We start from the raw sequence: 26,874 nt of genomic DNA, 5'->3' as shown, positions 1-26,874 counted from the left end.
TCCTATTCCACTCAGGATTGAATTCAAAATTTCCCTGCTAACTCACCAGTGCCTCCATGGAAATGCCCCCATCTACCTTAAAGAACTGCTCATCCCCCCTCTCCGTGCGCCAGTTGAGGTGGGCGTGGTTGAGGGCGCGTGTATAATATAGCCAAGAGTCATGGATGAATTGGATTTCTGGGTAATTCTTATGTTGCGTTTATAATGTGTTACAGGGCCAATCTTCTCCAGAAATGCGTTTGGTGTGGGTTCACAGAGTGTGGCGCGTATTAGTAAGAGTGTTAAAGTTGTTTATATCACAACCATCAGTGTAAAAGGTATGGCTGTTGACCAAGTATGCATTGCAATCTCGTGTGAGAAGGAGCGATATGCATGCATCCAACCGGCGCGATGACATGTTTTAGAGCAGTGGTCCCCAACCACCGGACTGCGGCCGCAGAATAGTTATTTATTTTTTGTTTATTATTGATATCACACTCAATTTTTTACTGCATACCATTGGTAAGCGCAGGGGTGAGAAGAGGTTTTAAAATTACTAGCGCCTGCTTACTTTTACCGCATGCTTTGAATAAGCGCAGGGGTGAGAAGAGGTTTTAAATTAATTAGTGCCCTGGGGGCTATTCAAGGAAATACGGTATTTTTTTAAATTTTTTTTTACACTGTGGCACTTTGAGGTTGTTTGCTCAACGTAAAGTGCTTTTTTACAAATAAAATCTATTATTATAACTAGATCTGTCTAGTCTATGAGCATGAACTGACTTATGAGAGCCAAAAAACGTCTTCTAAGACAAACTGAGCAGTCCAGTTGCAATTGATCGAATGTCCTGACAATGAATAAAAAGAAGACGAAACAATTTTAACTCATCCGTCATGTAATTTACAACTAATGGGTTCTCACCACTTTAGGTTATCGTGTCAAAATCCATAAATTACAATTTGGATATCAGCCCTTTTCAAAATAATGAAAGAACCTCACTTACCCGTTCTGGCATTCATAGTGGCTGATGTGCTCTGATTGTTGCCTCTCATGGCGGAAATGCCAATACCATACTCCGTGCCAGGCATCAGGTCTGAAACACAAATTAACATCTAAATATGGGGAGAAAAAGGAAGGAAGAAAACAACCTCATTGTCATTGCACAAGTACAACATAATGTCATTCTCAAAAACACAAGCAAAGCCTAAAAAAGGATGTAAAGACAGAAAATGATTGCGATCGAGAACTAAACAAGCTTCCAATTCCCTTGGCTGCAAATATGCCCACAGGACAACGAGTAAAATACAATCAGTTGTGGGAGCATCCTGGCACCTTAAGTTTACTCTCATTTTCCTCAGTACACAGCAGTTGAAACAAAGATAAAACTGTGCAAATAACCCTTAAGGTTGTTGACAATTTCAGGAACCCACACAAATAATACAGTTCACATTTACCGGTGAGAGTGGTCTTTGTGGTGGCTCCTTCATTTCTTGGAACAACGACTTTTTCATATTGATCACCCGCCAATGTGCTGTACACCACCTGGTACTCATCCACCTGCAAGTGCACACCACTGTGTTATTGCTTCTAAAAAATGGATGAAACACTCATGTTTTAAATTTAATTTATCGGAGTAGAACTACAACGATAATGAATCTTACAATCAAACATCTTTTAGAAAATGGATGGATGGATGGATCTTTTGTGTAACCAGTACAATGATTATAGCAGTGGTTCTCAACCTTTTTTCAGTGATGTGAACATTGTTTTAATTCAAGTACCCCCTAATCAGAGCAAAGCCGTTTGGTTGAAAAAAAAAGAGATACAAAATGAAAATACAGCTCTATGTCATCAGTTTCTGTTTTATTAAATTGTTTAACAGTGCAAAATATTGCTCATTTGTAGTGGTCTTTCATGAACTATTTGGAAAAAAAGATATAAGAATAACTAAACACTTATTGAAAAATAAACAAGTGATTCAATTATACATAAAGATTTCTACACATAGAAGTAATCATGAAGTAATCATGAAGTGTCCTATTTGGGGATTGTAATAGAGATCCATCTGGATTCATCAACTTCATTCTAAACATTTCTTCACAAAAAAATAAATCTTAACATCAATATTTATGGCACATGTACAAAAAAAAATCTATCTGTCAACACTGAATATTGCATTGTTGCTGTCACAAGTCAATATGGAACCTGCAGACGAAGACCCTGTTTGACGGGCTCTCAGGGCTTATGGCCAGCAAATAAGCCATCACGAACAGAGTTTGGCTGAACTGACGGCACTGGTGCGGGAGATGCACACCCGCGTGCTTGCTCCTCACCCGCTCCCAGGCTTAGCATAGAACAGAAATAGACCGGATCAAAGTTCTGGTTTGCTCTCACATATCTCCATTGCCCAACGTGCTGCTCTTCCAGCCAGTAGACTAAGTATGTATGCCACACGGGCGGGATCTCATGAGTACGAGTGAGGCTGCTGTGCAAATACTAAGAAGCACTGGTATAAAAAGAGTCTGCACTTTTCAAAGTCCCCCTCATACCTGGGTGGGTGTGGTATGCTGGGTTCTCGGGTACAAAAACCTGATGTCGAGGCATCGGAGGAAACAAAGTTTGCAGCTGCCGGTTGAGTTACCTCTGACGCCTCGACATCGGGTTTATGTAAACACTTTATAAGCCTCAACAAAATAAAATACTGGCACATTCACCTTAAAAGTGTAATTTCTTTCTACATTTAAAACACTTCATTGTGGTCAACATAACACAACTTTGGTGAAAAATGGGAGAGGCAGAGTTGATAGATAAAATTTACCTCAACTCACCACGCCCCCACAACATTTAACAAAAGGACAGCAAAGTTATAATTATCAGCTCAGTGTTAATTGTTAAATAAAACAGTAGCTTTTAATAATTAACAATTACCATTTATGAACACAGACAAAAGTACTGGGAATGTGTGCCGTATTAGTTCAAATGTGAAATGTACCCATCCCTATGTAAAAGTGTGCACCTTCATTACCATAGTAAGTTAAACATTTTTTTATTGTATGTCTCAGTAATAAGTAAGATTAACTCATTTTTACTAGTTTAACAGATTATTCCTACAAACCCAAAACCAGTGAAGTTGGCACGTTGTGTAATTCGTAAAAAAAAAAAACAGAATACAATGATTTGCAAATCCTTTTCAACTTATATTCAATTGAATAGACTGCAAAGAAAAGATACTTAATGTTCCAACTGAGAATCTTAATTTTTTTTGCAAATAATCATTAATTTAGAATTTAATGGAAGCAACACATTGCAAAAACCTTTTGATAATATTACACACATTGGATGGTAAAATCCCTAAATTCCTTGCAATAGCTGGTTGAGAAATGTTTTTAAACTGTTTCACAATTTGCTCATGCGTTTGTGAACAAAGTGGTGACCCTCGCCCCATCCTTGTTTGTGAATGACTGAGTATTTTATGGAAGATGCTTTTATACCGAATCACTGCAACCACCTGTTCCAAATTAGCCTGTTCACCCGTGAGATGTTCTAAATAAGTGTTTGATGAGCATTCCTCTACTTTCTCAGTCTTTTTTGCCACTCGTGCCAGCTCTTTTGAAACATGTTGCAGGCATCAAATTCCAAATGAGCTAATATTTGCAAAAAAATAAGTTTTCCAGGTCGAATGTTAAGTATTTTGTCTTTGCAGTCTATTCAGTTGAATATAGGTGAAAAGCATATGCAAATCATTGTATTTTGTTTTTATTTCCGATTTACAGAATGTGCCAACTTCACTGGTTTTGTGGTTTGTATAACAAAACCGTATTGTATTTTATTTTTTTATGATAATCTATCTGTGTTGGCCCTGTGATGAGGTGGCGACTTGTCCAGGGTGTACCCCGCCTTCCGCCCGATTGTAGCTGAGATAGGCGTCAGCGCCCCCCGCGACCCCGAAAGGGAATAAGCGGTAGAAAATGGATGGATGGATGGGTTGTATTTTTTTGGAACATGCAACTTGCACAAGGAAGTAAGAAGAAGTAGAGTTTATTGAATTATTCTCTTTCTCTATGTCTAAGCAGTTCACTTGCTGTGTTTAAATGTTCACCATTTTATTTTACTGTCCATGTTTTCATTTTCATAATGTTTCTCCATTTCCGCTGAATGTGCATTGGAAAACTAAAACAACAAAAAAATAGACACATGGTCACCGAGACTGTGAACGTGTGGTTATTCCAAGTGATCCCCATGGACTCATTGCTGCTAAAGAGCTATTGGACTTCCTTGTGAATCCATAGTAGGAAAAAATTGTCAGATGTGTAATTTGAGGATCCACAAAGTGAATGCACAATAACACCAATGCAGCTCCTTTAATGATGTTTTGGATTTGGTCCATGAGATTACCTGTGCCTCACTGTTATCCCATTCCAGCTCCAGCGTGGTAGAGGTCTTAGAGAGGAGCCGCAGGTTCTTGGGGGTATCGATCTCTGAGAAAAACGATAAAGCTGACAATGTTGGGCACACTTGAGACCAAATCTTAGGACTGGGGGGGGTGAACATGCATACATCAGCACTTTAATTACCATCAGAGACAAATGCTACCTGCTATGTAGTACAAACATTACTACGTGCATGCACAAAATACACATTCATATTAAGTAGAAAGCTATGCAAACTTTATGGGACTCCGTCAAATGACCTTAAACAGTAGGGTACATGGGGCCATATGTCATCAACAATTCTATTCCCGGAGGCAGGCCCGGGATAGCATGCAGCATGATTACCACATCTGCCTGCTGTCAGCCCTCACCGGTAGTAAAGTCGATGGAAATTGATCCACTGGCGTTCCCGTCCCTCACGCCGCTCACAGACACCTCGTAACGTGAGCCGGGTCGCAGGACCTTCAAAACAGAGAAGGCAGGAGACAGGATTTATTTTCTTCTGAGAAATACCCAGAGGTGTAACAGTCGACATATAACCACATTTCAGTACATAATTTGTCCTTCGTTTGTGTAACACTGTGAAGGAGTTTAAAAAACCCAAAATAAACATAAAAAATGCCCACTGTTGGCAAGTAACTCTGCAATAATTAAAACTGTCAAATGAAAATACAAACCCCAAAACCAGTGAAGTTGGCACGTTGTGTAAATCGTAGATAAAACAGAATACAATGATTTGCTAATCCTTTTCAACCTATATTCAATTGAATGGACTGCAAAGACAAGATACTTAACGTTCGAACTGGAAAACTGATTTTTTTGCAAATATTAGCTCATTTGGAATTTGATGCCTGCAACATGTTATCAAAAAAGCTGGCACAAGTGGCAAAAAAGAATGAAAAAGTTGAGGAATGTTCATCAAACACTTATTTGGAACATCCCACATGTGAACAGGCAAATTGGGAACAGGTCGGTGCCAAGATTGGGTATAAAAGCAGCCTTCATGAAATGCTCAGTCATTCATAAACAAGGATGGAGGGAGGATCACCATTTTTTGAACAAATCTGTAAGCAAATTTTCCGAACTGTTTAAGAACAACATTTCTCAACGACCTTTTGCAAATAATTTAGGGATTTCACCATCTATGGTCCGTTATATCATCAAAAGGTTCAGAGAATCTGGAGAAATCACTGCACGTAAGCACCTAAGCCCGTGAACTTTGATCCCTCAAAATGTAGTGCATGAAAAAAAAATGACATCAGTGTGTAAATTATATCACCACATGGGCTCAGGAACACTTCAGAAAACCACTGTCAGTAACTACAGTTAGTCGCTACATCCGTAAATGCAAATTAAAACTCTACTATGCAAAGCAAAAGCCATTTATCAACAACACACAAAAATGCCGCCAACTTCGCTGGGCCAGAACTAATCTAAGATGGACTGATGCATTGTGGAAAAATGTTCTGTGGTCTGACAAGTCCACATTTCAAAATGTTTTTGGAAACTGTGGACGTCGTGTCCTCCGGAACAAAGAGGAAAATAACCACCCAGATTTTTATAGACGCAAAGTTCAAAAGCCAGCATCTGTGATGGTATGGGTGTGTATTAATACCAAAGGCATGAGTAACTTACACATCTGTGAAGGCACCATTAATGCTGAAAGGTACGTACAGGTTTTGGAGCGACATATGATGCCATCCAATCAATGTTATCATGGACGCCCCTGCTTATTTCAGCAAGACAATGTGTTACAACAGCGTGGCTTCATAGTAAAAGAGTACCGGTATCAGACTGGGCAGCCTGTAGGCCAGACCTGTCTCCAATTGAAAATGTGTGGTGCATTATGAAGCGTAAAATACCACAACGGAGAACCTGGAGTGTGGAACAACTTGAGCTGTACATCAAGCAAAAATGGGAAATAATTCCACCTGAAAAGCTTGAAAAATTGGTCTCCTCAGCTCCCAAACATTTACCGAGTGTTGTTAAAAGGGAAGGCCATGTAACACCGTGGTAAAAGTGTCCCTGTGCTAACATTTTTGCAACGTGTTAAGTATGTTTTTCTTTTTCTTTGCAGTCCACTTAATTGAATTTAAGATAAAAAAGGATTTGCAAATCATTGTGTGGTGGGCGTGGCCTGCGCACCTACAGCGAAACGGGGTGTGGCAGAACCGGCTTCGAGATTAGCGACAGGTAACTGGATGACACAGCTGAGAGTGTTTGTCTAATCACCTGTCGCTCTGTTAAATGCAGCAGTCGGGAAAGAGAGGTTGGTTGGTTGATGGTGGAGCACGAGCACGAGCGAGAACGAGACCGACAAAGACAATTGCTGAAAAGCACAAAGACAATCTATTGAAAAATAAAACATTGTTGAATTTGGAAGGGGCCTGTCATGTCAGTCCTTAGAGGTCAGGAGAACCCGGAAGCTACAGACCTCCATACATTATATTCTGTTTTTATCCACGGATTACACAACACGCCAACTTCACTGGTTTTGGGTTTTGTAATTCTAAAAAAGGAAGTGCAGCAGTACTTTAACTATACAAACTTAATTTGTTCTGTTACTATTTACTCAAAACACATCCTCAATTGCAATTAATTGAAATCAGTGTTATTGGTGGTTGGCAAAACAGCCACGTTTTAACATGTAACATGCCTTTTAAAAAACAAACAACCTTTTAGATAAGAAATATTGCATACCAACAATACAACTGAATGTACTAACAACTGCAGTAGTTTTATGAAGTAATGTGATAATAATGCACACCATTTACTTTGGAGAGTGGATATCTACGGTATCACCTTACAGCTGCTTCTCCGTCAAACACACCATCAGCAGCTTTCCCGCATGTTAATGGTTGAATGTACGCCGTTTAAATAGGATTTTAAAATTCTTGACTGGCGTTAGACTCATTCTGTTTCAGTAGGGTGCAGACTAGAAGTGATACGGTCGAATTACTTTGCCAAGCTGGCAACATGCTGGGTAATCTTTGTTATGATTGTTTTGTTTTTGATTTAATGGATATCATCTGCAGCTCAGTACTATCCTCCCAACTCACTTCCTTCGTTCCCATGGTTGGAAACAAAGTTATGTCAATCTCCAGCTCAAAGCCAATGATATTAAGTAATATTGGATGTTTTAGATTGATATTTTTAGTGGTCGTAACTTTTTGTTTTTGCATTCAACCTACAGTTTAACAATCAGCCGAGGAAAAGCTATTTTCAGTTGAGGTACTACTGTAATTTCTAGTATTATACAATGTTTATTTTTAGGAAGCGCAACAATGCAGAACATTGCAACATTGTCAGTTTGAACAGTCAGAATTATTATTATTATTATTATTTTTTTAGGAAATTGGCTGAAAAGCAACATTAATAGTTGTAGCCCAGATTCATGATGTCTTCTGCACAATGGCGCCACACTGCCTCGCTTTTAGAGTGCACTAAGGACATCGGTGACCGCCTCAAGCCATCTGTTTTGAGTGACTTTAACCACTACACAACATCCCAGATGATATAGCGAGAGTAGCGGATTGCCGTGTTTTGTTGTCGGCAGCAAGGAAGGAGGAGATGATGTGGGTGGACGAGGTTGACCACGGTTAAACTTGTATCGAGTTTGTCATTCCTGATGCTAGACCCTGGACGTATAAATATGTATATTCACAATAAAAGGCTTTACTCTTCTATATCATGAAAATAACTCCGAGGCTCGGCTGCTTTGAGCTGTAAACAGAGGCTAAAGGCTATCAGCTGCGCTACGTCCGACATTGCGAACGTAATAACAGATTAGGGTTGTCCCGATACCAATATTTCGGTACAGGTAGCGGTACCAAAATGTATTTCGATACTTTTCGTTGCTTTTCTAAATAAAGGGGACCACAAAAAAATGGCATTGTTGGCTTTTAAAAAAAATAATAAAAAAAATCTGACGGTACATTAAAAATATGTTCCTTATTAGAATAGAATAGAATAGAATAGAATGGATTTTATTGTCATTATATTTGCATATAACGAGATTAAAGACTCCAATTTAAGGTGCGGTTGTGGGAACAAATATGGGGTAAAATAAATAACACAAGAAGTAATAAAGGAAAAAAACTAACAATTCAAATAAACAGACTACTATCTTATAACAATAATAAGCAATCCTGTACAATATACAAAACACTATAGAAATCCAAAATACTGTACAATATACAGAACAAGACAAGAGTACCGAAGTAATTAAAAACAATCAGTGTCGGACGTATTGCACTCGAAGGGTAGTATTGCACAGTAGGGTATTAGGGCATGATATTGTATAGGGATTAATTATTATTATTATAAATTAGAGTTCAACATGGTGACAGCTTTGGGAAAGAAGCTGTCTATCAGCCTGTTTGTTCTGGCTCTGATGCACCTGTAGCGCCTGCCTGATGGTAGCAAGTCGAACAGGTTATTACTAGACTACTTGTCTTTTAGTAGTAAGTAAGGAAACAAAGGCTCCTAATTTAGTCTGCTGACATGTGCAGTAACGTTTTGTGTCATTTTCCATTCTATTATTTTGTCAAAATAATTAAGGACAAGTGGTAGAAAATGAATTATTAATCTACTTGTTCATTTACTTATTTGTAAATGGTTGATTTATATAGGCTAGTAAGGTAAAGTTTTGTATCTGACAAGTTGTACATTTACTGTTAATATCTGCTTACTTCCTCTTTTAACATGTTCTATCTACACTTCTGTTAAAATGTAATAATCACTTATTCTTCTGTTGTTTGGATGCTTTACATTAGTTTTCGATGATATCACAAATTTGGGTATCACTCCGATACCAAGTAGTTAGAGGATCATATATTTGTCATAATTTAAGTACTTGTGTGTACAGGGACATATTTCCTGAGTTTATAAACATCCATCCATCCATCCATTTTCTACCGCTTATTCCCTTTCAGGGTTGCGGGGGGCGCTGGCGCCTATCTCAGCTACAATCGGGCGGAAGGCGGGGTACACCCTGGACAAGTCGCCACCTCATCGCAGGTTTATAAACATAATATCAATTAAAAAAAATTAACAATGATTTTGTGATGCTAAAAAATATCAATATAATCATAGTAGTATCAACTAGATACACTCCTGTACTTGGTATAATTACAGTGGATGTCAGGTGAAGATCCACCAATGTCGTTTGTTTACGTTGTGACGCCGCTGAACTACGGTGTGTAGTGAAGGATGTTTAGCTATTCCTCGTCCTGTAGGGATGATACTTGTAAGAATCTTACTTTACTTGTAGCCATTGAGGCGAGGATTAGTGATTTAGAAGTAGCTAAAACACTGCCGACTGCCGCTGGACGTTTGCCGCTAGCTAGCTAGCCATGTCTTAAAGCATCTCTTCCTGAGGGCGTTTCAGTGTTACTACTTCTTGTTCGATTTAAACCAAAATGCCTCCAGTCTCTTTTCTGTAATCACACATTGTCTGCTTGTAAGTGATTGTGCGCTGCCGAATATGCTCCTCTGCTGGTAAAACTAGCAATGTCACGACATGACGATGACGCACCGTCATGCCTGTTAAAATAAAGCGGGTCGAGGGGACGGGTACTTTTTAGAGGCTGTATGGGTTATACTTGTATAGCGCTTTTCTACCTTCAAGGTACTCAAAGGTTATGGTACCAAATATGATACATTAGTATCACAGTACTATACTAGTACCGGTATACCATACAACCCTATAACAGATTATTTATAACTTACTTGTCCATTGCCAAACAAAGTAGAAACTGGTCCAATTAAAAGTATTTTTAAGGGTGACCATTCTTTATTTTGCCGGAGGATGCTGACGCAGTTGTCTTACATCATGGGTGTCAAACTCTGGCCCGCGGTCCAAATCTGGCCCGCCCTGTAATTTTATTTGGCCCTTGAGGCAATAATAAATTAACATTAGAGCTGGCCCGCCGGTATAATACAGTGGCGGTGCCGCTCTATCACCGCATTCAACGCTAATTCTTATACTTGCCAACCCTCCCGATCTTCTCAGGAGAATCACAATTTCAGTGCCCCCCCCGAAAATCTCCCGGGGCAACCATTCTCCCGAATTTCCACCCGGACAACAATATTGGGGGCGTGCCTTAAAGGTACTGTTTTTAGCATCCTCTACAACAGTGGTCCCCAACCTTTTTGTATCCGCGGACCGGTCAACGCTTGATAATTTGTCCCGCGGCCCGGGGGGTGTCCTTTTTTTTTCTATTTTTTTCTTCTTCTTTGTCATGAAAAAGGGACGTTTTTGTCATGAAAAGGGGATTTTTTTGTGGTTGGTGCACTATTTGTAAGTGTATATTGTGTTTTTAATGTTGATTTAATAAAAAAATAAAAAAATAAAAAAATACATTTTTTTTTTTTTTTAATAAAAAATTCTTCTGCGGCCCTGTAACAATCGGGCCACGGCCCGGTACTGGGCCGCGGCCCGGTGGTTGGGGACCACTGCTCTACAACCTGCCGTCACGTCCGCTTTTTCTCCATACAAACAGCATGCCGGCCCAGTCACGTAATATATGCGGCTTCTACACACACACACACAAGTGAATGCAACGCATACTCGGTCAACAGCCATACAAGTTACACTGAGGATGGCCGTATAAACAACTTTAACACTGTTACACCACACTGTGAACCCACACCAAACAAGAATGACAAACACATTTCGGGAGAACATCCGGACCGTGACACAACATAAACACAACAGAACAAATACCCAGACCCCCTTGCAGCACTAACTCTTCCCGGACGCTACAATATACACCCCCACTACCAAGAAAACTCGATTTTGCATGTCACTATAAAGTTATATAAGCCTTGCTTGTTCAATATTCAATGTAAAACTTGTTCGGGTCTCTATGAAAAGGTTAAGTTGTCAACTTTGGCCCGCGGCTTTGTTCAGTTTAAAATTTTGGCCCACTCTCTATTTGAGTTTGACACCCCTGTCTTACATTATAAGGCTAAGATAGCTACACAACAAACCAAGCTATCATTGCTAAACTATATTCGACACTTTTGTAACTTACTGTTGATACTTACTGTTTCAACAGGTAAATGCCATGGTAAATAGTAGTCACCAAGCCCGCCATTAAAAGAAGTTTCTGGTAAAATCTCTGTACATATTGGCACAGGTTTCTGAAGCAGGACTCTGAAGAGCTTCGAGGCTTTTTTCGAGTTGAAGGTGCATTGCCACGAATGATCAAAGTTAAAAGTAGGGCACTTTCTTACCTCACATGAGGTTGAAAGTTTGTGTAGTGCCATCCATCCACCTTCCTCCGTTTATCTGAGGTCGGCTCTCGGGGTCAGCAGCCTAAGCAGGGAAGCCCAGACTTTCCTCTCCCCAGCCACTTCGTCCAGCTCTTCCCGGGGGACCCCTAGGCGTTCCCAGGCCAGCCGGGAGACATAGTCTTCCCAACGTGTCCTGGGTCTTCCCCTACTGGTTGGACGTGGCCTAAACACCTCCCTAGGGAGGCAGTCGGGTGGCATCCTGACCAGATAAGAGCTAGCTTATGTAGCCGAGGATCGGATCACCAAGTGCCCTGCTTTCGGTTGTCGCCCAGCTCACATTGCAACTGACCTCTATGGCCCCTGCAATGGGTGGTGAGCCCATTGGAGGGGGGACCCACGTGGCCTCTTCGGGTTGTGCCCGGTCGGGCACTCGTCATCGTGCCCCACCTCCGGGCCTGGCTCCAGAGGAGGGCCCCGGGGACCCACGTCCGGGTGAGGGAAATCTGGGTCCTTGATTGGTTTTCTTCATAGAGGTCTTTGAGCTGCTCTTTGTCTGATCCCTCATTTTAGGACCTGTTTGTCTCGGGAGACCCTGCCAGGGGCATAAAGCTCCCGGACAACATAGCTCCTAGGATCATTAAGACACGCAAACTCCTCTACCACGATAAGGTGGCATCTTAGAGAGGAGTGTTTGTGTAGTGACTTGTGATAATTTAAACAAACAGAGCATTTTTCGGTCTTCGGCATGGGCATTTTGTCATTTGGACTACAAAAAAACATTAAATAAAATGGCGGACTCACGCAAACACCTTTGGGTAAACCTTTACCATATATCTGATCAACGGACAGACAGATTCCAACCGTACAGTTTGGAGGAAGTAGAGACGAAGGCAACATTGTTTTATATTTATTTCTGCAATTCCTCCACGATTTCATTCCACATTTTCAGAACTTATGCAGATCCCAAATACACAAAAGCAGGTACCACAGGGTTAGAAAGGTTGGTTTTGCATAATAGGGCCCCTTTAAAGTACAACTGTAGATAATGATAACCATTGATAATAATAACCTCTAATCCTATACAGCCCGAAGTGCTTCACAAAGCGGGAACCTCTTAAATAGCTAATAGTGCCAGGATTATGTAAATGTACGCTTGGAACCATAATTAAAGAGAGTAAAAGCAACATTAGGTCAAATATTGAAGGATAACATTGAGAATAAAGCAAGATTGTGTTGAAAATTTATGAATACAATTAATTAAAAAATATGATGGAAATATTCATAGATGCTAATGATAATACAATTACCATTGATCTAAATTGCTTGACTATAAAATATACTATACTATTTGTATACCCTATTTTAAATACTACCAATACTATTGTATATAACAGACCTGGGCAAATTAAGGCCCGGGGGCGTTGAGCTTTTCAATCCGGCCCGCCGAACAGTCCCTAATAATTGTTTTAAATGTTTAAGATGGAAAATGTAGCTGCCATTATGATGTGCAGTGATGTTTTCTGATGACCGTGAGTCTTCAACTATACTAAGTCTTTCAATGGTTGGAATCTGCATCAAATATTAGTTAGTTACTATGGTCATCTTATTACTTACTATGGTCATCAAATTACTTACTATGGTCACTATAATGTATCTCAGATTGTAGGTGGGTTTTTTTTCACAGTTTGTTGCATTTTGGTTGCGTTTCGGTTTTGTTATGATCTGCCGCCCGGATCATTCATTGTTTTGGTTTTTGAGTCCTTTTTGTGTTTCCTGATTATTTTTGGACTCTTCCGATCCCTAGTTGTGAACTTCCTTGTTTTATTCTTGTTACCATGGTTTCACATTTGTTCCACCTGATCTGTTTTTGACACGCACTTGGATTTTGATTTCTGCCTTTGTATTTAAGCCTGCCTTCCACCTCAGTTCTTTCTTGATCCGTTGTTTGCTAATAGCGACACTCACGTTAATATCTCTTCCATGTATATTCCTGTGCTAAGTTTCGTCTTAGCTTCTTGTGCGCTCAGCACGCTAATTTTGGACTCCGTTCTCGTTGATAAGTGTTAGCCTAGCCCCCTGTGCGTTCGGCACGCCTTTTTTTTGTCTGTTTGTATCAGTGTTATTTTATTTTTGTATTAAACCAAGCTCCTACCTGCAATTCCTGCTTGTCCGGCCCTATTGCATCTTGGGGTGACTCAACACGCACACACGATGCATTTCCAGCGTGACAGGTTCATTGTAAAATATGTTGTCAATATTCAGTGTTTTGTCATTCATAGTTAATATTGTAAATCCCACATTCTTTATTTTCATGTACATTCTGGGTGTCTCAGTGAGTAAAAAAACAATTCTAATTCAATTCCGTTTTTTAAGGCAGTCTATCATAAGGTTTTTAGCTTTCAATCATTATTGTGAGGTTTTGTATTAGTGTTCCTAAAAATAGATGTACTGGCCTCCCAGACACACTGTTTTATCTAAATCTGGACCCCCGAGTAAAATAATTGCCCAGGCCTGGTCTATAAGATAAACACATTTTTACTGTGTCAGGTAGCCTTAGGGTTTAAATTGCATTAATGTATTTAATTTATATCACTTTGTGCTTCTTTTGGTAGTATAAATATATACTGCTGACACCCTTAAGAAAAATGTACTAATATGTACATGTACATGTTGCTTGTACAGTAGCACTAATTTTAAGGGTGCACAGTTATTCAGAGGCATGACTGCACTGTATTTGTTCAAATATGACTACCCTGTGTGCAAACTCGGTACGTCTTTGTACAGTATCGAAACATCTGATTATGATTGTAAAGTTACACCCCTAGTGATACCACATTACTGCACCACATGACCCTCACAGCATCTCCCCCACTCACCTGCAGGGTGTATTGGCTTTGGGTGGGCTGGAGACGGAACGTAGGCCGCGGACCCTCCCCTCCTACGAGGCCGTAACGCAGCATAATCTGATCAATCTTGGCTTTTGGCGGGGTCCACTCTAAGAAGGCGACGGTGTCGGACACATCGCGCACCACCAGCTCAGTGGGGCCATCGATCACTGCAAAAACAAATACGTCATGGCCAATTAAACACATATCGACCTAAGCTGGCATTTGTGGACATTTATATCCAAAATGTTGTCCTGATTTGCATGTTATTTATTAGGTGAATTAGGGAAAAAAAGTGTATTTATTTACCTTATATTTTTTATGCTTTTGCCTATATTTAGAACCACAATGGTCAGCGTTTCACTAAGGTGTACATTTTTCAGCTTTGAATTGAGAGGTTTAACAAACATTTATCATTCAGTAATAAAAGCATTTTTACATAAGTTTTTAAGCAACACAAAGGTATTTGGCAATTATTAATATATTTCCATACTGTCCAAATACGTGAGAAACAACTGCTCCAGTAGATCGCGAGTTACTGGTCGATCGCGTAGGGTGTGTTAGTCGATCGATCGATCGATATATATATATATATATATATATATATATATACATATATATATATATATATATACACACAGACACACACACACACACGTATATACACGTTATGAATTACTGAAACAGTGTCAATGTCAAATCAGCTTTTAAGTGTGCCACAAACTCACTGAGGCATCATTTACCTATCCCTACTAAAAAGTTAACTTTTGGCCATAACCATTCCGGCGAAAATGTAAAAAAGAAAAGGCCGCAGCAAAGACAGAGGCAGACTTGAGAGGTCTCATCTGAACATTTGCAATTTCCCAGACACTTAAAACGATAGACACCACACTGAGCAGCGTGCAGAGAAATGAATGGAATGCCATAAAAGACTGCACAGAATTTCAATCCCTCTCGACAATCCTATTCAAACTGAGAGGTAGTTGGATCAAATATGCCTCTAAATTTGCAATAAACGACATGCCTGACATCACTTTGTTTTGGGTTGTTCTTGCAGTAGTTGTATTCTTTCTAAACTGTGCTCTGATAGCATCTTATTCCCTGGCCAATAAGAGAACACACATTGTGCAAATAGGGAGTCACGTACAGTATATCTCTGAGCTTTCCAAAATGGAAACAAATACTTAAGTTTGACACATGGCAGAGCAGGTCCAGCCTTATTGTAAAATGGACCCAGGAGCCTTGTCCTAGAAAACAGCAAGCTAGGGAAGACTAAAGACTTAAGGCCAGGGAACAGCTAAAACATATATACCACATCGTCTGTCCCTTCTTCTTCTTGTTCTTCCAGTTTTACCCACAGCTCTACTACTCCTCATCATACTTTATTTGTCTCCAAGGAGGAGTAAATCGATCTCATAAATAACTAAGTGGCTTCAAATGTGTCCTCCCCCTTTCTCACGTTATCCAATAAGGCAGTGGTTCTCAGCCTTTTTTCAGTGATGTAGTCCCTGTGTACATTTTTTTAATTCAAGTACCCCCCTAATCAGAGTAAAGCATTTTTGGTTGAAAAAAAAGATAAAGAAGTAAAATATAGCACTATGTCATCAGTTTATGATATAATAAATTGTATAATACTTCAAAATATTGCTAATTTGTAATGGTCTTTCTTGAACTATTTGGAAAAAAAGATATAAAAATAACTAAAAAGTTGTTGAAAAATAAACAAGTGATTCAATTATAAATAAAGATTTCTACATATAGAAGTAATCATCAACTTAAAGTGCCCTCTTTGGGGATTGTAATACAGATCCATCTGGAGTCATGAACTTAATTCTAAACATTTCTTCACAAAAAAAAAGAAATCTTTAACATCAATATTTATGGAACATGTCCACAAAAAATCTAGCTGTCAACACTGAATATTGCATTGTTGCATTTCTTTTCACAGTTTATGAACTTACATTCATATTTTGTTGAAGTATTATTCAATAAATATATTTATAAAGGATTTTTGAATTGTTGCTATTTTTAGAACATTTTTAAAAAATCTCACACACCCCTTGGCATACCTTCAAGTACCCACAGGGGTACGCGTACCCCCATTTGAGAACCACTGCAATAAGGTGCCTTGTCACGGGGCTGTGGTGAAACATTAATGAGCCGGTGAGATGACATATTAATTCATACGTTATTGCAACGCATGACCTAGACAATGTCTCGACAGGATATTGGTGGTGTTTTCGCTCCAGACATCAGAGTTTAAAAATTTTATGAACAAGTTTTGAATTGAATCCATTCGAGGCAGCTGGACGGGGAGTGAAGGTTATTTTTATATTGTTGTCATTATTACTAGCCAATGTATCATCAAAAACGATTTTTGAAGCAGTTGTTTTTCCTAGGAAAAATTACAAAATTTGTATATAGAAATTTGTACTATATGCTGTATGGCATTGGTCCCCAAACTACGACCCGCGGGCCAGATACTCCCCGCTAGCGTCCAAAATCCGGCCAGCAGGAAGTCCAGAGTAAAAAAAGAAAACATTTTTTTTTGTATTATTATTTTAATCTGTCCTTTCTAGCCCATCCATCATCCATTTTCTACCGCGTGTTACTCACGGGGTCTCTTAGCCGCTCAGTCAAATCATATTGTCTGAAAAGACATTTTCCCATCGATAAAGTGACGTCATCCAGCTGGCGACGCAGTGTCACCCAAGAACGCGGCAATTGCGCATTCTTTCTGGCAATTAGTGCACCAGGGAAAAAAAATGGCGAAATCGTTGGGGCAACGGAATATCGATTCCAAGCGTAGAGTTTTTAAACATCAGTAGACATATGACTTTTTTTTTGTTCAGTGTAAGGAGAAAGCATTTTGTCTAATCAGCAATGAGACAGACAACATTCACTCTCACCTCAGTAGGAGCATGTGAGTCCCATTTTAAAAATAAGTTGTATACTCTAGCCCAGAGGTCGAGAACCTTTTTGGCTGAGAGAGCCATGAAAGCCAAATATTTTAAAATGTATTTCCGTGAGAGCCATATCATATTTTTTAACAATGAATACAACTTTTAAGTAAAACCAAAATTTGTATTCATTACTTATCTTGTTAGGCAATGTCAGCTAAGATTTATCTGAGAGCCAGATGCAGTCATCAATAGAGCCACAGGTTCCCTACCCCTGTTCTAGCCTTTAAATAGACCCCTTTTTGGACCAGTTGATCTGCCTTCTGTCTTTCCTGCTTGGAACGGTTATCAGGTGACCACAGATGATGCACTAGCTGTTCAAAGTCGGGACCCGGGATGGACCACTCCTCTGTGCATCAGCTGGGGACATCTCTGCGCTGCTGACTGGTCTTCACTCAAGATGATCCCCTGCTGGCCCCACTATGGACTGGACTCTCACACTCTTAACTAGATCCTCTCGACGTGCATTGCACCGGTCGCCCAGGGGTCCTCACATCTGGGGTCCCCTCCAAGGTTTCTGATTCATCCCATTGGTTTGAGTTTTTTTCTTGCCCTGATGTGGGATCTGCGCCTAGGATGTCGCTTTGGCTTGTACAGCCCTTTGAGACACTTGTGATTAAGGGCTATATAAATAAACTTTGATTGATTGATTGGCAGCACGGTGGAACAGGGGTGAGTGCATGTGCCTCACAACACAAAGGTCCTGGGTTCAATGGCCGGGCTCAGGGTCTTTCTGTGTGGAGCTTGCATGTTTTACGCGTGGCTGTGGGTTCTCTCCGAGTACTCTGGCTTCCTCCCACCTCCAAAGACATACATCTGGGGATAGGTTGATTGGTAACACTAAATTGGCCCAAGTGTGTGAATGTGAGTGTGAGTGTTGTCTGTCTATTTGTGTTGGCCCTGTGATGAGGTGGCGACTTGTCCAGGATATACACAAACCTTCCGCCCAAATGCAGCTGAGATAGGCTCCAGGAACCCCCGCCACCCGATAGGGACAAGCGGTAGAAAATTGAATGGATGAATGATTGATTGATTGACTGGACATCCATACTGACACTAATATCACCGCCTTGTGGTGGAAAATTCTAACAGTCAACTGCTCTAATCTTTCCAAATTTTTTGAAGGCGGTTTATGACATTGACAATGACGTGATCACATGAGTCATGCGTTCCCGCCGACCGAGTTGCATGGTGGTGGGAGGGCCCCATTCAACACTATTTTATTTTTGTATATATTTTTTTATGATTGGTATTAACAATAGCAAGTGTACAGTCAGAATTGTTTTGACTATTGAAAAATGTTTTTTTTTTATTTAACTACGATACTGCACCAGTGACGTGCTGTCAGGGGAGGCAAGTGAGGCAAGTGAAGCAGTGCCTTACCTGCCACCAGGTGGCTTAACCAAGAGATGTTCCAAAACGAGGTAATAAAATAAAATGGGTTTTAAGATTTCTCTTTTAGTTTATGCTTTCTATGTGATTTTGGTGTGGTTCCTGTATATTTTGATAATTTTCATGGTCAAAATCGCGGAAATTCCATGTTTCCTGATTAAAACAATGCAGCAGATGATAAGTGAGGCAGACACAGGCCGTGCCTCCACGGCTACACATAGTGTGTATAGGGCTTGTGCGTGCAAAGAGGCGCATGCTTGTTGTTACGGGGAAAAGGCAGGTCATGAGGCAGCAAGTACCTTTGCCTCAAGGTAGTGGGCGATATATTGTCAACTTGCAGTTCAATGCCTCAGCAATACTCTGACTCGACACTTTGTAGAAGTGGGGGCGCTCAAGCTAGCAGACACCCGCATTTTTTTCTTTCCCTAATTTTTTTTAACAGTATTTATAACAAACATGGCATTTTTATTAGAGTAAGCCAGCGTTTGTGGGTGTTTTTTGTCAAAAGTGAAAATAGTGTTTCACTTCTTGGAATGAAATTGAATTAAATGAATGTTTTTGCCAATATGGAGGATTATATACTGTATCCAAGATGAAATACTTCTCTAAACTGGACTTAAAGACAAATAGAATGCGATCATACAAAGTAGGTTTTCATGGAGGATTGCTATTGCTGCTTTAGAAACAAATACAGAAAGGTAAAATACACTCATAATACTTGATTTATTTTGTTAAAAGTAAATGGGACCAAAAAGTATTTAATAACAACTTTATCAAATACTTTTTGGACCCATTTATCATATCATATTATGATAACGTTTTTATGAAAGCGAATAACTCCCTTTTTTTCCCTGTAACTCTAATGTGCAACCTAAATCAACAATTACTAGAGCTAGAGCTGCACATATGAATTTAAGTAAAAAAACGAAGAAGAAAAAAGTATGTATGCCTCACCTGGTGTTTATTTCACCGCACGTCACTGTACTGCAATAAATAATAACCTAACGAGATGGTGGTGTAGGGAACATAGCTTGTATAACTGTGGTACAGTTAATCGGAAAACCAACCAATGTATTTGCACATAAATGCACATACGTGTTGAGAAAGTAGCAGTAAAAGGCTGACTTCGACCCTGGTCTCTTAGCGCCACCAGATTGACTGTGTACTCCTCCCCGGGTCTCAGACCAGTTTCCACGAAGGAGGTGATGGTGCTGGGCAGCTGGGCAGTCATCCCACCATCATTGTCCTGAAAAAAACAAAAAAACAAAAAAAAACAGAACACAGATTAGTAACATCTTCACTTGTGTTCCCAATGCATAGTGTATTTACAACCCAGCTGTTCCAATGGAGTCAGTGTTGCGTATGCATTTCCTTCCGAAAGACAGATGTTACACCTACAGCCTACAGCTCCTCGCAGAAGCCGGCATGTTGTGTGGCAAGGTGGAACAGATTGCAAACATTCCTGATTCTAAACTATGATTACAGAAGCAATCCTTTTAAATGAATCACCACAAACCACATTAGCAGTGTGGGCAGCAACACATTCCGCACTGCCGTTTTAATGGCGAGCGATGCTAAATGATACAAAAGGATTCGTCAGAACAGCACATGGCGCTCCATTGTCCTGCCTGCTTAATATTCGCCTTCGCCTCCTGCAAAGAAAATGTCCCTAATGATGTAAAATTAGGATTGTTTCTTTTAAACAGTAGGAAAACTAAATTGTTCATTCAGGATTTGGGGTGATTTGAAATTAGATTTTAGATACATGTTTTCTTTAGTAGAGGGGAAAGGACGCTTTTGTTCGGAGAGACAAAACCTTATAAAAATCGTGCAAGTAAAAATACAACACAAATTTCCCTAAAACTGCATTAAAAAAAGAACATTTAGAATAGAATAGAATAGATCTTCCATCCATCCATCCATCCATCATCTTCCGCTTATAACAGGTCGGGTTGCGGGGGCAGCAGCCTAAGCAGGGAAGCCCAGACTTCCCTCCCCCCAGCCACTTCGTCTAGCTCTTCCCGGGGGATCCCGAGGCGTTCCCAGGCCAGCCGGGAGACATAGTCTTCTCAACGTGTTCTGGGTCTTCCCCGTAGCCTCCTACCGGTTGGACGTGCCCTAAACACCTTCCTAGGGAGGCGTTCAGGTGGCATCCTGACCAGATGCCCGAGCCACCTCATCTGGCTCCTCTCGATGTGGAGGAGCAGCGGCTTTACTTTGAGTTCCTCCCGGATGGCAGAGCTTCTCACCCTATCTCAAAGGGAGAGCCCCGCCACCCGGCGGAGGAAACTCATTTTGGCCGCTTGTACCCGTGATCCTATCCTTTCGGTCATGACCCAAAGCTCATGACCATAGGTGAGGATGGGAACGTAGATCAACCGGTAAATTGAGAGCTTTGCCTTCCGGCTCAGCTCTGTCTTCACCACAACGGATCGGTACAACGTCCGCATTACTGAAGACGCCGCACCGATCCGCCTGTCGATCTCACGATCCACTCTTCCCCCACTCGTGAACAAGACTCCCAGGTACTTGAACTCCTCCACTTGGGGCAGGGTCTCCTCCCCAACCCGGAGATGGCACTCCACCCTTTTCCGAGCGAGGACTTGGAGATGCTGATTCTCATTCCGGCCGCTTCACATCAGGACCACATCATCTGCAAAAAGCAGAGACCTAATCCCGCGGCCACCAAACCGGAACCCCTCAACGCCTTGACTGAATAGATCTTGTATAACAAAATTGTAAGCAAAACTAATTTAGTGCAAATTCATGATTACACATAAAAACTAGGGCTGGGTAACGATTAAAAAATTTAATCGAAGTTAATCGCACTATTTCTCCGATTAATCGCGATTAACTGCATTGTATACGCAAAGCCAAATTACGAATTCAAAAGTAGTGTGTAGTGCACCTTTATTGGAATATCCTCCCACATGAACAAAAGCGCCAAAACATTTGTTGTGCAAACACAATTTAAATCAGTCCTTGTTAAACAGTAGCAGTTAAATAGCATATTTTATGAAAATCAACTCAAAAAATGTAAATACAAACATTTAGGCTTATTGCCACTGCCAGGGTATTTAAGTTATCCTGTTTGTTATGGAAAATAAATATAATCTACATACAAATCTCTGAGCCACAATCATAACATCTGAACAGGCAATTTCTGAGGTAACAGCAGAAACAATTTTTTTATCAGGGATCTTATGTTTAAAAAACCTATATTATAGGTAGTGGGCTGTTTTAGGGAATTTTTGATCAAATTATCCGTAGTAGCAATATTAATAATGTTGTGTTTATTCTGCGTAGTGCACTTAAAATAATTATGACCATATCTAGGAATTGATATGATGGGAATTTTCCGATTGTTTGCTTGGTGCTTTGATAAACTGAACGCATATACATGGTACTATATTGTGATGTTATGAGCCAGGGAAAAGAAGAACTACCCTACCCAGCATGCAACAGGAGTGACGAGCATGCGCGGTAGCCCGGCATCTTGTATGTTGTGATATGCACACTCTGAAAGTAAACATTAAGAACTCAGCCAACACTCCTCGTCTGCATTATTCATAAATAGACAGACAACACATATACTCCGCTGCTTCACAGGCCGCTGGATGTAGCCGGCAAAGTATTCCCATTTAGCTGGCAGGTCTAGCAAGCACGCGTCATTCAGTCCAAAACGGCCCGATCTATCCACATCCAGAATTATCTGGCGGTCGTAAGTGATCCCGGAGTGACCACGCTGTAAGCCAGCCATGAAATTTGCAGAATTGTCCGGTATTTTTGCCAAATGTTCCATCTTTACCAAGAGCCCCTCGACGCCGAAGCCCATCTGAGCGACGCCATCTTGTTAAGAAAAGGCGTTAACAAAATAAAAGCATGTAAACAACATACGCAAATGTGCGATAAAATAATTGTCGGCGTTAATAGATTGATGAGTTAACTCTTAATTAACGCATTAATTTGCCCACCCCTAATAAAAACATAAGAAAATAGATAAATAGATACAAATACATAAAATTACCAAGCACACAGCTCACATGCACAGTCATTCTTGTCTCGTGTTCAGCGACACTATTGCTCTCAGGTAAAAGTGTTCTTAAATCTGTTTGCCGGGGATTTTAGTGTCCTGTATCTCCTGCCCTAGGGCGACAGTTCAAAAAGTTTACGTCCAGGGTGAAATGTGTACCTTATGATGTTTTGGGACTTTTTGAGGCACCTGGCCCTGTACATTTTAGGGAGGAGAGAGATCAGCCAGCGATCTTAATGGCAGTTTTATGACCCTCTGATATAAAGGACCAAAACCTTCTCATTTAATGGGTTTCTTTATTTTCATGACTATTTACATTGTATATTGTCACTGAAGACATCAAAACTATGAATGAACACATGTGGAGCTATTTACCAATAACTGAAAACAAGTTTTATATTCTAGTTTCTTCACAACAGCCACCCTTTGCTCTGATTACTGCTTTGCACACTCTTGGCATTCTCTCGATGAGCTTATTTAGTATTTTTTTTACTTTTTATTCGACCCCTTTTACCGTATTGCTTTGTGCACTATTTTGTTCAGCTTATTCATTGTTTATGTTTTTTGTTTGTGTTATGATCGGCTGCCCGGATCATATTATGTTCAGGTTTTGAATCTTTTTTGTATTATGTTCTGATAATGTTTGACTTAGTTACTAGTTGCACTTCCTTGTTTGTTCTGTCACCATAGTTACTTATTAGTTTCGCGTGCCACTTTTTTCCGGACGCACACCTGTGTTGTAATTACTTTCGTTATTTAAGCCTGCCCTCTCCCGTCAGTCGGTCTGGTTTTATTGTTTTGCGGTAAGCAACAATCGCGTTCATGTTTCTGATTCCTGAATCTGTGCTAAGTGTTAGCCTTAGCTTCCCGTGCGTTCGGCACGCTACCCTAGTGTTTCCTGAATCCATGCTAAGTGTTAGCATTAGCTTCCTGTGCGCTCGGCACACGCTTCTTTTGTTTATTTCTGCCCGTTTTGTACTGTGTCTGAGTTATTAAATTATCTTACCCTTACGTTGTCATCCGGAGTGTCCTTTGCATCCCTGGGGAGAACTAAATCCCGCATCACAATGCGTCTCGAGCGTGACAGTTTGTTTTCTGTTTCTGTTGCTCTATGCTTTTTTTTAACCTGTAAAGCACTTTGGGTCAACTTAAAAGTTGTTGTAAATGTGCTTTATAAATACAATTGACTTGACTTCAAGCACACCTGTGAAGTGAAATCCATTTCAGGCGACTACCTCTTGAAGCTCATCGAGAGAATGCCAAGAGTGTGCATAACAGTAATCAGAGCAAAGGGTGGCTATTCTATTCCTACTCCTTTTCGAACATGTTGAAAAGAGAAACTGGAAATTGTGATGTATCATGTTGTATGCTTGCATGTTCCGAATAAACTCATACACATACTCATTTTGAAGAAACTAGAATGTAAAACATGTTTTCAGTTATTTCAGATTTTTCGTAAGTACACAGCTCCACATATGTTCATTCATAGTTTTGATGCCTTCAGTGACAATCTACAATGTAAATAGTCATGAAAATAAAGAAAACACATTGAATGAGGAGAAGGTGTGATCAAACTTTTGGCCCTTTATTGTTTATGTATATGTACCGTATTTTTCGGACTCTAAGTTGCAGTTTTTTTCATATACTCCGGAGCGACTTATGTGTGAAATTATTAAGACATTACCGTAAAATATAAAATAATATTATTTAGCTCATTCACGTAAGAGACTAGACGTATAAGATTTCATGGGATTTAGCGATTAGGAGTGACAGATTGTTTGGTAAACGTATAGCATGTTCTATATGTTATAGTTATTTGAATGACTCTTACCATAATATGTTACGTTAACATACCAGGCACCTTCTCAGTTGGTTATTTATGTGTCATATAACGTACACTTATTCAGCCTGTTGTTCACTATTCTTTATTTATTTTAAATTGCCTTTCAAATGTCTATTCTTGGCGTTAGATTTTATCAAATACATTTCCCCAAAATATGCGACTTATACTCCAGTGGGATTTATATATGTTTTTTTCTTTCTTTATTTTGCATTTTCAGCAGGTGCGACTTATATTCCGAAAAATGCGGTATATACATACATATATATATATATATATATATATATATATATATATATATATATATATATATATATATATATATATATATTAGGGGTGTTGGAAAAAACTGATTCAAATACGAATCGAATCGAATACGTTGTGCGATTCAGAATCGATTCTCATTTTTTTTAAATCGATTTAAAAAAAAATCCAACAAAACAATACACAGCAATACCATAACAATGCAATCCAATTCCAAAACCAAACCCAGCAACACTCAGAACTGCAATGAAGACACAAACACTACACGGAACAAACCAAAAGTAGTGAAACAAAAATGAATATTATCAACAACAGTATCAATATTAGTTATAATTTCAGCATAGCAGTGATTAAAAATCCCTCAATGACATTATCATTGGACATGTATAAAAATAAAAATAAAAACAATAGTGTCACAGTGGCTTACACTTGCATCACATCTCATGAGCTTGACAACACACTGTGTCCAATGTTTTCACAAAGACAAAATAAGTCATATTTTTGGTTTGTTTAATAGTTCAAACTAATTTACATTATTGCAACCAGTTGAAAAAACATTGTCCTTTACAATTATAAAAGTAAAAAAAAAAAATCTACTACTCTGCTAGCATGTCAGCAGACTGGGGTAGATCCTGCTGAAATCCTATGTATTGAATGAATACAGAATCGTTTTGAATCGGAAAAATATCGTTTTTGAATCGAGAATCGAAAAAAATCGATATATTTACGAATCGTGACCCCAAGAATCGATATTGAATCAAATCGTGGGACACCCAAAGATTCACAGCCCTAATATATATATATATATATATATATGAGTAAATGTATATATATCTGTGTGAGAAAATGTAAGTCAGTTTAGTAAAAATGCCACCACGTGGTGTAGTTATCAGAAAAATAATTGCGCAGGTAACAATTGTACTCTTTTGTGAAAGGAGAATAATTACACAAGGGCCGCTGTATTTTTAACATCTCATTTTAAAGAATGTTTCACAATTTGCTTCCCTTTTTTCATTGATTTGCTTGAAACAAGAAAAAAAAAAACAACAACACCTGATCTCTGTTGTGGTTGTTAAAGAAAGGGTGGGAAGTCCACCCACTCCTCTCTCACGCTCTGTTTCAAAGGGCAGCAAATTAGACAAGTGTTTGCATAAGCAAAGGCTTTGCCGCACATTCCCATTAGGAGATTGTCAAAATTCACCATCCCCATTGCTGGATTAAACCTCCAATGGGGGGGGTTGGAACAGTAAACTTCTAATGTGATTTCCCCGGCGGCTGCCAATGCGGCGGGAGACGGGCGAGGGAGGATGGTTTGCAGGGACAGAAGAACCAAAGAGAGGTGAAGGAGGATGGAGGTAACCTTCTGGGCTAAGGCAGCAGTTTGGTGCTCACATGTTTGTTCCATGTTTGGTGGAACATGGAGAGTAAAAAGGAGATGGAGGGATGAGTGGGACGTTACTCGAAAAACAGAGAGAGAGCAACCTGAAAAAGATTGGCGAGCAAGGAAGAGGAAGGGAGCGCTAAAAGCAAAGAAATGAAATTAGACAGGACTCTTCTTTTGTACATTAAAGGGCCTTGAAATAAATACAACAAGAACAACAACAAAAAAGGAATCTTAACATCAGATTTAAAGCTCACACCAAAGCATATCTCCCCCAGAGGAGACCTTAAAGGAGAAAACCAATTACTGGGAGAGGCCACGAGATTAAAGTGGTCCGAGTACCTGAGAGTTTACAGCCAGATTTAGAAGGAGAGAGCTTTTTGATTACTGGCTTTGAAGCCGCTGCGACTACGCTTTGACAAAGAGTTACGCTCTCCACTGTCTCCCTGGATCATCCGGTTAATAGCCAATAA

The 26,874-nt window shown here is 39.8% G+C and overlaps 1 protein-coding gene across 2 annotated transcripts in view; it reads right to left on the bottom strand.

Moving 5' to 3' along the window:
• Window positions 1-26,874, bottom strand: part of tnr (tenascin R (restrictin, janusin)) — a 221,649-nt gene that overhangs the window by 103,085 nt on the left and 91,690 nt on the right. The window contains exons 11-16 of one of the 2 annotated variants that reach the window (XM_061920431.1): window positions 19,979-20,129; window positions 14,523-14,701; window positions 4,779-4,869; window positions 4,373-4,473; window positions 1,432-1,534; window positions 981-1,070 (exon numbers count right to left, since the gene is read on the bottom strand). In XM_061920431.1, the coding sequence (XP_061776415.1) occupies window positions 981-1,070; window positions 1,432-1,534; window positions 4,373-4,473; window positions 4,779-4,869; window positions 14,523-14,701; window positions 19,979-20,129 (715 nt within the window). The remainder of the gene's footprint in view (window positions 1-980; window positions 1,071-1,431; window positions 1,535-4,372; window positions 4,474-4,778; window positions 4,870-14,522; window positions 14,702-19,978; window positions 20,130-26,874) is intronic. The other variant, XM_061920430.1, reaches the window with a different exon arrangement.

The sequence above is a fragment of the Nerophis ophidion genome, linkage group LG14 (assembly GCF_033978795.1).
Source record: "Nerophis ophidion isolate RoL-2023_Sa linkage group LG14, RoL_Noph_v1.0, whole genome shotgun sequence".
NCBI lineage: Eukaryota > Metazoa > Chordata > Actinopteri > Syngnathiformes > Syngnathidae > Nerophis > Nerophis ophidion.
This window is presented reverse-complemented; position numbering and strand designations above follow the sequence as displayed.